This window comes from Ranitomeya variabilis, chromosome 5 (genome assembly GCF_051348905.1).
Source record: "Ranitomeya variabilis isolate aRanVar5 chromosome 5, aRanVar5.hap1, whole genome shotgun sequence".
Taxonomy (NCBI): Eukaryota; Metazoa; Chordata; class Amphibia; order Anura; family Dendrobatidae; genus Ranitomeya; species Ranitomeya variabilis.
The window spans coordinates 48,086,022-48,099,206 of record NC_135236.1 but is presented as its reverse complement, the minus strand read 5'-3'; the positions used below and the strand labels follow the sequence as shown (position 1 = coordinate 48,099,206).

The 13,185-nt window shown below is 41.0% G+C and overlaps 1 protein-coding gene across 6 annotated transcripts in view; it reads left to right on the top strand.

Moving 5' to 3' along the window:
- The window catches only part of BRME1 (break repair meiotic recombinase recruitment factor 1), a 24,207-nt gene extending 11,022 nt beyond the window's left edge, over positions 1–13,185 (top strand). For all 6 annotated transcript variants that reach the window (XM_077261821.1, XM_077261820.1, XM_077261818.1 and 3 more), the window contains 2 exons: positions 5,315–5,428; positions 12,917–13,185. In XM_077261821.1, the coding sequence (XP_077117936.1) occupies positions 5,315–5,428; positions 12,917–13,016 (214 nt within the window). In that variant the 3' untranslated portion in view covers positions 13,017–13,185. The remainder of the gene's footprint in view (positions 1–5,314; positions 5,429–12,916) is intronic.

Genomic DNA, 13,185 nt, shown 5'->3' with positions numbered 1-13,185 from the left:
TCAGCATAAAGTTGGTACTGGAATCCATGGGACTTTATGAGTTGTCCCAAGCCAAGTGTATAGATTGAGAAGAGTAGGGGTCCTAGAACAGAGCCTTGGGGGACTCCAACAGAGAGAGGGTGGGATGAGGAGGTAGTGTGGGAGACGCTGAATGTGCGGTTTATTTTTAATCACATTAAAAAACGCATAGTTATTGACAAAACTATTTTTATTTATTATATATTTTTTTAACATTTACTTAACTTTATTTTACTTAGTCCTTCTATGGGACTTGAACATCTGATTGCTGGTCTAATATGCAGTGCATTGCAGGAGGTTAGACCTGTCGGTGTCACACTGAACGGCTTATGACAGGACCTAACCAGACAGTGTACCTGGTAGACCCGGAGGTACAGTATTCAGCTCCCTACGATTCAGTTGCGGGGGACCTGATGGGCCAGGAGAGTGAGTCCCTTCCATCTCACAGGCTATCACTATTGGTTTAGGCTGTTCCTGCAGGAGCTCTGCTATTATCACCAAGACGTAACTGTGCATCATAATGTGACCCTCTGTGACCATGAATATTAAAGTCAACTTGAACATTCACGGGCCCACCGGGGGATTCCCCGATCCATCAGTTGGCCAGTCTGAGCATGCCTACAGGACCGGTCTGTGGTCTTGGATCGGCACATTAGCATTGTCCCTGTGAGGGGTCGTGCTCATTTGTGACTGCTTGCCTATGCAAACAGGAAACCCGAGACCTTCATGCTTGTGATCGGCAATGGGACCCCCAGCAATAATACATCTATTACCCCCCATATGGGTAGGAGAACAATGTTGTCAATATCTCCCTGATCACAGTAATAATCTCCAAAATTTTGACAAGACAAAAAATTTTTTTCACCCCATAACATGACAGTAAGGTTTAGTTTAACTCTCGTTAAGTTGATGCAAAAATGAGTACACCCGACATCAAAAAGCCGACAGTTAGTATTGTGTACGACCTTCATGATTATTAAGGACAGCACCGAGTCTTCTAGGCCTGCAAGGAAAAAGTTGGCGACATAGCACAACATCCATTCTTCAAGGACGAGCTCTCTTAGGGCCCAGATGCTGGATGGACAGTGAAGACAACTTGTGTCTTTAGGATTCCCCAGGTGATCGGTTGGGGTCAGATCAGGAGACACTTATTTTACTTGCTTATATCGCACCAGGAAAGATATATATCTTGGTACTGTGTTAGCCAGTGGATATCCACTATATCGCACCATTAATTCCACAGCGCTTTACAGACATTATCATCCCTGTCCCCATTGGGGGTCACTATCTGCATTCCCTATCAGTATGGCTTTGGAGTGTGAAAGGAAACCCACGCAGATATGGGGAGAACATACAAACTCCTTGCAGATGTTGTCCTTGGTGGGATGCTGATCTTTGCCACTGAGTCACTTTCGTCTTCAGAAATGTAACACGTGTGTGTGAGGTTCATTGAGATGTTAAAAAATGAATGTCTACCAAAGGCACGGAGTGATGGCTTATTCTTCTCTGTCACTATGGAGCAGCACATCTGTGATATCATAATACTATCAATGACATGTAGCCCCCCGACACCATCAGCTCATGTGTCCCCCGACACACCATCAGCTCATGTGTCCCCCGACACACCATCAGCTCATGTGCCCCCCGACACCATCAGCTCATGTGCCCCCCGACACCATCAGCTCATGTGTCCCCCGACACACCATCAGCTCATGTGCCCCCCCGACACACCATCAGCTCATGTGCCCCCCGACACACCATCAGCTCATGTGCCCCCCGACACCATCAGCTCATGTGCCCCCGACACACCATCAGCTCATGTGCCCCCCGACACCATCAGCTCATGTGCCCCCCGACACACCATCAGCTCATGTGCCCCCCGACACCATCAGCTCATGTGCCCCCCGACACACCAGCAGCTCATGTGCCCCCCGACACCATCAGCTCATGTGCCCCCGACACCATCAGCTCATGTGCCCCCTGACACACCAGCAGCTCATGTGCCCCCCGACACCATCAGCTCATGTGCAGCCCGACACCAGCAGCTCATGTGCCACCTGACACACCGGCAGCTCATGTGCCCCCCGACACCAGCAGCTCCTATGCCCTCCGACACCAGCAGCTCCTGTGCCCCCCGACACCAGCAGCTCCTGTGCCCCCCGACACCATCAGCTCATGTGCCCCCCGACACCATCAGCTCATGTGCCCCCCCGACACACCATCAGCTCATGTGCCCCCCGACACACCATCAGCTCATGTGCCCCCCGACACACCATCAGCTCATGTGCCCCCGACACCATCAGCTCCTATGCCCCCCGACACCAGCAGCTCCTGTGCCCCCCGACACCAGCAGCTCCTGTGCCCCCCGACACCATCAGCTCATGTGCCCCCCGACACCATCAGCTCATGTGCCCCCCCGACACACCATCAGCTCATGTGCCCCCCGACACACCATCAGCTCATGTGCCCCCCGACACACCATCAGCTCATGTGCCCCCGACACCATCAGCTCATGTGCCCCCTGACACACCATCAGCTCGTGCCCCCCGACACACCATCAGCTCATGTGCCCCCCGACACACCATCAGCTCATGTGCCCCCCGACACACCATCAGCTCATGTGCCCCCCGACACACCATCAGCTCATGTGCCCCCGACACCAGCAGCTCATGTGCCCCCCGACACCAGCAGCTCATGTGCAGCCCGACACCAGCAGCTCATGTGCAGCCCGACACCAGCAGCTCATGTGCCCCCCGACACCAGCAGCTCATGTGCCCCCCGACACCAGCAGCTCATGTGCCCCCCGACACCAGCAGCTCATGTGCCCCCCGACACCAGCAGCTCATGTGCCCCCGACACCAGCAGCTCATGTGCCCCCGACACCAGCAGCTCATGTGCCCCCGACACCAGCAGCTCATGTGCCCCCGACACCAGCAGCTCATGTGCCCCCGACACCAGCAGCTCATGTGCCCCCCGACACCAGCAGCTCATGTGCCCCCCGACACCAGCAGCTCATGTGCCCCCGACACCAGCAGCTCATGTGCCCCCGACACCAGCAGCTCATGTGCCCCCCGACACCAGCAGCTCATGTGCCCCCGACACCAGCAGCTCATGTGCCCCCGACACCAGCAGCTCATGTGCCCCCCGACACCAGCAGCTCATGTGCCCCCCGACACCAGCAGCTCATGTGCCCCCCGACACCAGCAGCTCATATGCCCCCGACACCATCAGCTCATGTGCCCCCGACACCATCAGCTCATGTGCCCCGACACACCATCAGCTCATGTGCCCCCGACACCATCAGCTCATGTACCCCCTGACACACCATCAGCTCATGTGCCCCCCGACACCATCAGCTCATGTGCCCCCTGACACACCATCAGCTCATGTGCCCCCCGACACCATCAGCTCATGTGCCCCCCGACACACCATCAGCTCATGTGCCCCTGACACCAGCAGCTCATGTGCCCCCCGACACCAGCAGCTCATGTGCCCCCGATACCAGCAGCTCATGTGCCCCCGACACCAGCAGCTCATGTGCCCCCGACACCAGCAGCTCATGTGCCCCCCGACACCAGCAGCTCATGTGCCCCCCGACACCAGCAGCTCATGTGCCCCCCGACACCAGCAGCTCATGTCCCCCCCCCCGACACCAGCAGCTCATGTCCCCCCGACACCAGCAGCTCATGTGCCCCCGACACCAGCAGCTCATGTGCCCCCGACACCATCAGCTCTTGTGCCCCCCGACACCATCAGCTCATGTGCCCCCCGACACCATCAGCTCATGTGCCCCCCGACACCAGCAGCTCATGTGCCCCCCGACACCATCAGCTCATGTGCCCCCCGACACCATCAGCTCATGTGCCCCCGACACCATCAGCTCATGTGCCCCCGACACACCATCAGCTCATGTGCCCCCCGACACCATCAGCTCATGTGCCCCCCGACACCATCAGCTCATGTGCCCCCCGACACCATCAGCTCATGTGCCCCCCGACACCAGCAGCTCATGTGCCGCCCGACACACCATCAGCTCATGTGCCCCCCGACACACCATCAGCTCATGTGCCCCCTGACACACCATCAGCTCATGTGCCCCCCGACACCAGCAGCTCATGTGCCCCCAACACCAGCAGCTCATGTGCCCCCCGACACCAGCAGCTCATGTGCCCCCGACACCAGCAGCTCATGTGCCCCCCGACACCAGCAGCTCATGTGTCCCAAAGGACCAGAAGAACAAGGTTTTCATCCCTGAAGCACAATAGAATTCATGTCATTAGTTGAACAAAAAGATTTAAACAAATGGATTTTTTTAAATTAATTTCAACAAATTGTGTGAGAAAGAAAGATGGAGAGAGATGGAGAGAGGGTGCACGCTGCAGGTGGGTCTGCTCCCATTCACAAACAAGTAAACCTTTTGGCTCGCTATCACATTCATCATAGTATTTCAAGGATCTAACAGTCCAAATAGTCTCAGCCAGAGTGGTTCATTAATGCACCAATGCTTATGACCTGCACTTCTGTGGCACAGTCTGATTTATTGCAACAGCTTGAACCTGGATCCAGATCGGGGGTCCGCCTGTCAGTGGGGTCATCGGCTCCAGGTCACCGGATCTGTATGCGAGGTCGATAACTCAGTGAGGGTCAGATATAGACCCTGCAGACAGTGTATACAGCACCGGACACTGACTGATCCTCAGCCGACGTATATAGGATATCATGTATTATATATGGAACCATATATTCTAATGTGAGGTCCTGTAGCGGTGCAGGATCAGTATAGTACACGCATGTGTACACATTGTTATACACCATCTGATGCCTGTAGCCACAGTATATTATATGCTGATCTGTATACTGGCTGTGCTGTAGATTGTAAGCTTGTGAGCAGGGCCCTCACTCCTCTTGGTATCTGTTTTGAGCTATGTGTTTATTGTTATGCTGTAATGACTATTGTCTGTACAAGTCCCCTCTATAATGTATAGTGCTGCGGAATATGTTGGCGCTATAGAAATAAAATTGCCGTATTATTATTAATTATTGTTACTGTGAGCACATACGTCAGATGGTCAGTTGTGTAACCACAGTCCTATGGGCTACAGTACTAAATTTGGACCGGGGACCCCACCAACACGTTGGTAAGATCTATGGCCCACTGTAATAATGTCCTCTGCCTGGCCCTGTCCTGTAATAATGTCCCCATCCTGGGCCCTGTATGTAATAATGTATATAGAAGACTTCTGGCACAGAAATCCTTTTTCAGTAACAAACTCATTCTTTATTTAAACATCTTCAGCGATAAAAAACAAAATCATGGGGATCCCCCCATAGGCCACAGACCCCAGGAAAGAAGAACAGAAGATGCTTCCTCTACTGTACAAGGTCTCATCATGGAGCTGTCAAATATCAAGTAAATATCAAGAAATATGATTAGAATATTAATATGTTCAAAGCTTTAACTTCTAAAATACTACTCCTAGGTAGAGGAATATAACTACTATAATACTGCCCCCATGTACAAGAATATAACTACTATAATACTGCCCCTATGTACAGGAATATAACTACTATAATACTGCCCCTATGTACAAGAATATAACTACTATAATACTGCCCCTATGTTCAAAGCTATAACTTCTATAATACTGCTCCTATGTACAGGAATAAAACTACTATAATACTGCCCCTATGTACAAGAATATAACTACTATAATACTGCCCCTATGTACAAGAATATAACTACTATAATACTGCTCCCTATGTGCAGGAATATAACTACTATAATACTGCCCTCTATGTACAAAAATATAACTACTATAATACTGCTCCTATGTACAAAAATATAACTACTATAATACTGCCCTCTATGTACAAAAATATAACTACTATAATACTGCTCCTATGTACAAGAATATAACTAACTATAATACTGCGCCTATGTACAAGAATATAACTGCTATAATACTGCCCCTATGTACAAGAATATAACTACTATAATACTGCTCCTATATACAAGAATATAACTACTATAATACTGCTCCTATGTACAAGAATATAACTACTATAATACTGCTCCTATGTACAAGAATATAACTACTATAATACTGCCTCCTATGTACAAGAATATGACTACTATAATACTGCTCCTATGTACAAGAATATAACTACTATAATACTGCCCCCTATGTACAAGAATATAACTAACTATAATACTGTGCCCTATGTACAAGAATATAACTACTATAATACTGCCCCTATGTACAGAATATAACTACTATAATACTGCTCCTATGTACAGGAATATAACTACCGTACTATAATACTGCCCCTATGTACAAGAATATAACTGCTATAATACTGCCCCTATGTGCAAGAATATAGCTACTATAATACTGCTCCTATGTACAAGAATATAACTACTATAATACTGCCCCTATGTACAAGAATATAACTACTATAATACTGCCCCTATGTACAGGAATATAACTGCTATAATACTGCTCCTATGTACAAGAATATAACTACTATAATACTGCTCCCTATGTACAAGAATATAACTACTATAATACTGCTCCCTATGTACAAGAATATAACTACTATAATACTGACCCTATGTACAAGAATATAACTACTATAATACTGCCCCTATGTACATGAATATAATTACTATAATACTGCCCCTATGTACAAGAATATAACTACTACAATACTGCTCCTGTGTACAAGAATATAACTACTATAATACTGCTCCCTATGTACAAGAATATAACTACTATAATACTGCCCCTATGTACAAGAATATAACTACTATAATACTGCCCCCTATGTACAAGAATATAACTACTATAATACTGCTCCTATGTACAAGAATATAACTACTATAATACTGCCCCCTATGTACAAGAATATAACTACTATAATACTGCCCCTATGTACAAGAATATAACTACTATAATACTGCTCCCTATGTACAAGAATATAACTACTATAATACTGCTCCTATGTACAGGAATATAACTACTATAATACTGCCCCTATGTACAAGAATATAACTACTATAATACTGCCCCTATGTACAAGAATATAACTACTATAATACTGCTCCCTATGTGCAGGAATATAACTACTATAATACTGCCCTCTATGTACAAAAATATAACTACTATAATACTGCCCCTATGTACAAGAATATAACTAACTATAATACTGCGCCTATGTACAAGAATATAACTACTATAATACTGCTCCTATGTACAAGAATATAACTACTATAATACTGCCCCCTATGTACAAGAATATAACTACTATAATACTGCTCCTATGTACAAGAATGTAACTACTATAATACTGCCCCCTATGTACAAGAATATAACTACTATAATACTGCCCCTGTGTACAAGAATATAACTACTATAATACTGCCCCTTATGTACAAGAATATAACTACTATAATACTGCCCCTGTGTACAAGAATATAACTACTATAATACTGCTCCTATGTACAAGAGTATAACTACTATAATACTGCCCCCTATGTACAAGAATATAACTACTATAATACTGCCCCTGTGTACAAGAATATAACTACTATAATACTGCCCTCTATGTACAAGAATATAACTACTATAATACTGCCCCCTATGTACAAGAATATAACTACTATAATACTGCTCCTATGTACAAGAATATAACTACTATAATACTGCCCCCTATGTACAAGAATATAACTACTATAATACTGCCCCTATGTACAAGAATATAACTACTATAATACTGCCCCATATGTACAAGAATATAACTACTATAATACTGCCCCTGTGTACAAGAATATAACTGCTATAATACTGCCCCTATGTACAAGAATATAACTACTATAATACTGCCCCCTATGTACAAGAATATAACTACTATAATACTGCCCCTGTGTACAAGAATATAACTACTATAATACTGCCCCTATGTTCAAAGCTATAACTTCTATAATACTGCTCCTATGTACAGGAATATAACTACTATAATACTGCCCCTATGTACAAGAAAATAACTACTATAATACTGCCCCTATGTACAAGAAAATAACTACTATAATACTGCCCCTATGTACAAGAATATAACTACTATAATACTGACCCTATGTACAAGAATATAACTACTATAATACTGCCCCTATGTACATGAATATAATTACTATAATACTGCCCCTATGTACAAGAATATAACTACTACAATACTGCTCCTGTGTACAAGAATATAACTACTATAATACTGCTCCCTATGTACAAGAATATAACTACTATAATACTGCCCCTATGTACAAGAATATAACTACTATAATACTGCCCCCTATGTACAAGAATATAACTACTATAATACTGCTCCTATGTACAAGAATATAACTACTATAATACTGCCCCCTATGTACAAGAATATAACTACTATAATACTGCCCCTGTGTACAAGAATATAACTACTATAATACTGCCCCTATGTTCAAAGCTATAACTTCTATAATACTGCTCCTATGTACAGGAATATAACTATAATACTGCCCCTATGTACAAGAATATAACTACTATAATACTGCCCCTATGTACAAGAATATAACTACTATAATACTGCTCCCTATGTACAAGAATATAACTACTATAATACTGCTCCTATGTACAGGAATATAACTACTATAATACTGCCCCTATGTACAAGAATATAACTACTATAATACTGCCCCTATGTTCAAAGCTATAACTTCTATAATACTGCTCCTATGTACAGGAATATAACTACTATAATACTGCCCCTATGTACAAGAATATAACTACTATAATACTGCCCCTATGTACAAGAATATAACTACTATAATACTGCTCCCTATGTGCAGGAATATAACTACTATAATACTGCCCTCTATGTACAAAAATATAACTACTATAATACTGCCCCTATGTACAAGAATATAACTACTATAATACTGCCCCTATGTACAAGAATATAACTAACTATAATACTGCGCCTATGTACAAGAATATAACTACTATAATACTGCTCCTATGTACAAGAATATAACTACTATAATACTGCCCCCTATGTACAAGAATATAACTACTATAATACTGCTCCTATGTACAAGAATGTAACTACTATAATACTGCCCCCTATGTACAAGAATATAACTACTATAATACTGCCCCTGTGTACAAGAATATAACTACTATAATACTGCCCCTTATGTACAAGAATATAACTACTATAATACTGCCCCTGTGTACAAGAATATAACTACTATAATACTGCTCCTATGTACAAGAGTATAACTACTATAATACTGCCCCCTATGTACAAGAATATAACTACTATAATACTGCCCCTGTGTACAAGAATATAACTACTATAATACTGCCCTCTATGTACAAGAATATAACTACTATAATACTGCCCCCTATGTACAAGAATATAACTACTATAATACTGCTCCTATGTACAAGAATATAACTACTATAATACTGCCCCCTATGTACAAGAATATAACTACTATAATACTGCCCCTATGTACAAGAATATAACTACTATAATACTGCCCCCTGTGTACAAGAATATAACTACTATAATACTGCCCCATATGTACAAGAATATAACTACTATAATACTGCCCCTGTGTACAAGAATATAACTACTATAATACTGCCCCTATGTACAAGAATATAACTACTATAATACTGCTCCTATGTACAAGAATATAACTACTATAATACTGCCCCTATGTACAAGAATATAACTACTATAATACTGCCCCCTATGTACAAGAATATAACTACTATAATACTGCCCCTGTGTACAAGAATATAACTACTATAATACTGCCCCTATGTTCAAAGCTATAACTTCTATAATACTGCTCCTATGTACAGGAATATAACTACTATAATACTGCCCCTATGTACAAGAAAATAACTACTATAATACTGCCCCTATGTACAAGAAAATAACTACTATAATACTGCCCCTATGTACAAGAAAATAACTACTATAATACTGCCCTTATGTACAAGAATATAACTGCTATAACACTGCCCTTATGTACAAGAATATAACTACTATAATACTACTCCTATGTACAGGAATATAACTACTATAATACTGCCCCTATGTTCAAAGCTATAACTTCTATAATACTGCTCCTATGTACAGGAATATAACTACTATAATACTGCTCCTATGTACAAGAATATAACTACTATAATACTGCCCCTATGTTCAAAGCTATAACTTCTATAATACTGCTCCTATGTACAGGAAGAAAACTACTATAATACTGCCCCTATGTACAAGAATATAACTACTATAATACTGCCCCTATGTACAAGAATATAACTACTATAATACTGCCCCTATGTACAAGAATATAACTACTATAATACTGCCCCTATGTACAAGAATATAACTACTATAATACTGCTCCTATGTACAAGAATATAACTACTATAATACTGCCCCCTATGCACAAGAATATAACTGCTATAATACTGCCCCTATGTACAAGAATATAACTACTATAATACTGCCCCTATGTACAAGAATATAACTACTATAATACTGCTCCTATGTACAAGAATATAACTACTATAATACTGCTCCTATGTACAAGAATATAACTACTATAATACTGCTCCTATGTACAAGAATATAACTACTATAATACTGCCTCCTATGTACAAGAATATAACTACTATAATACTGCCCCCTATGTACAAGAATATAACTACTATAATACTGCTCCTATGTACAAGAATATAACTACTATAATACTGCTCCCTATGTACAAGAATATAACTACTATAATACTGCCCCTATGTACAAGAATATAACTACTATAATACTGCCCCTATGTACAAGAATATAACTACTATAATACTGCTCCTATGTACAAGAATATAACTACTATAATACTGCTCACTATGTACAGGAATATAACTACTATAATACTGCCCCCTATGTACAAGAATATAACTACTATAATACTGCTCCCTATGTACAAGAATATAACTACTATAATACTGCCCCTATGTACAAGAATATAACTACTATAATACTGCTCACTATGTACAAGAATATAACTACTATAATACTGCTCCTATGTACAAGAATATAACTACTATAATACTGCCCCCTATGTACAAGAATATAACTACTATAATACTGCTCCTATGTACAGGAATATAACTACCGTACTATAATACTGCCCTTATGTACAAGAATATAACTACTATAATACTGCCCCTATGTACAAGAAAATAACTACTATAATACTGCCCTTATGTACAAGAATATAACTGCTATAATACTGCCCCTATGTGCAAGAATATAGCTACTATAACACTGCCCTTATGTACAAGAATATAACTACTATAATACTGCCCCTATGTACAGGAATATAACTACTATAATACTGCTCCCTATGTACAAGAATATAACTACTATAATACTGACCCTATGTACAAGAATATAACTACTATAATACTGCCCCTATGTACAAGAATTTAACTACTATAATACTGACCCTATGTACAAGAATATAACTACTATAATACTGCTCCTGTGTACAAGAATATAACTACTATAATACTGCTCCCTATGTACAAGAATATAACTACTATAATACTGCCCCTATGTACAAGAATTTAACTACTATAATACTGACCCTATGTACAAGAATATAACTACTATAATACTGCCCCTATGTACAGTAATATAACTACTATAATACTGCCCCTATGTACAAGAATATAACTACTATAATACTGCCCCTATGTACATGAATATAATTACTATAATACTGCCCCTATGTACAAGAATATAACTACTACAATACTGCTCCTGTGTACAAGAATATAACTACTATAATACTGCTCCCTATGTACAAGAATATAACTACTATAATACTGCCCCTATGTACAAGAATATAACTAACTATAATACTGCTCCCTATGTACAAGAATATAACTACTATAATACTGCTCCTATGTACAAGAATATAACTGCTATAATACTGCTCCTATGTACAAGACTATAACTACTATAATACTGCTCCTATTTACAAGAATATAACTATTATAATACTGCTCCTATGTACAAGAATATAACTGCTATAATACTGCCCCTATGTGCAAGAATATAGCTACTATAACACTGCCCTTATGTACAAGAATATAACTACTATAATACTGCCCCTATGTACAAGAATATAACTACTATAATACTGCCCACTATGTACAAGAATATAACTACTATAATACTGCCCCTATGTACAAGAATATAACTACGATAATACTGCCCCTATGTACAAGAATATAACTACTATAATACTTCCCCTATGTACAAGAATATAACTTCTATAATACTGCCCCTATGTACAAGAATATCACTGCTATAATACTGCCTCCTATGTACAAGAATATAACTACTATAATACTGCCCCCTATGTACAAGAATATAACTACTATAATACTGCTCCTATGTACAAGAATATAGCTACTATAATACTGCTCCTATGTACAAGAATACAACTACTATCATACTGTCCCTATGTACAAGAATATAACTACTATAATACTGCCCCTATGTACAAGAATATAACTACTATAATACTGCCCCTATGTACAAGAATATAACTACTATAATACTGCTCCTATGTACAAGAATATAACTACTATAATACTGCCCCTATGTACAAGAATATAACTACTATAATACTGCCCCTATGTATAAGAATATAACTACTATAATACTGCCCCTATGTACAAGAATATAACTACTATAATACTGCCCCTATGTACAAGAATATTACTGCTGTAATGCTGCTCTTCCTACTGATTGTATGTGACGTGGCTCCTCTCTGTTGTAGTCGTCTCATTATGAGCACTTATCGAGATCTCAGGCAGAAGAGAGTGCGACATCCCCCAGGAAGAGGGGCCATGAGTGGAAAGAGGCGCCGTGAGAAGTGACACCGTGGACAGCGCCATTTTTATATTTCCATGTTGTATGCTGTTGTTTTCAGTGGTTGGTGACATCAGTGTCACCCCCGATATGGGGTGCAGGACATCTATATAATGGCTTAATATTTATTTGTTTTTATTTGTTACTTTTTTAACCATATAATGATGTTAGACATAA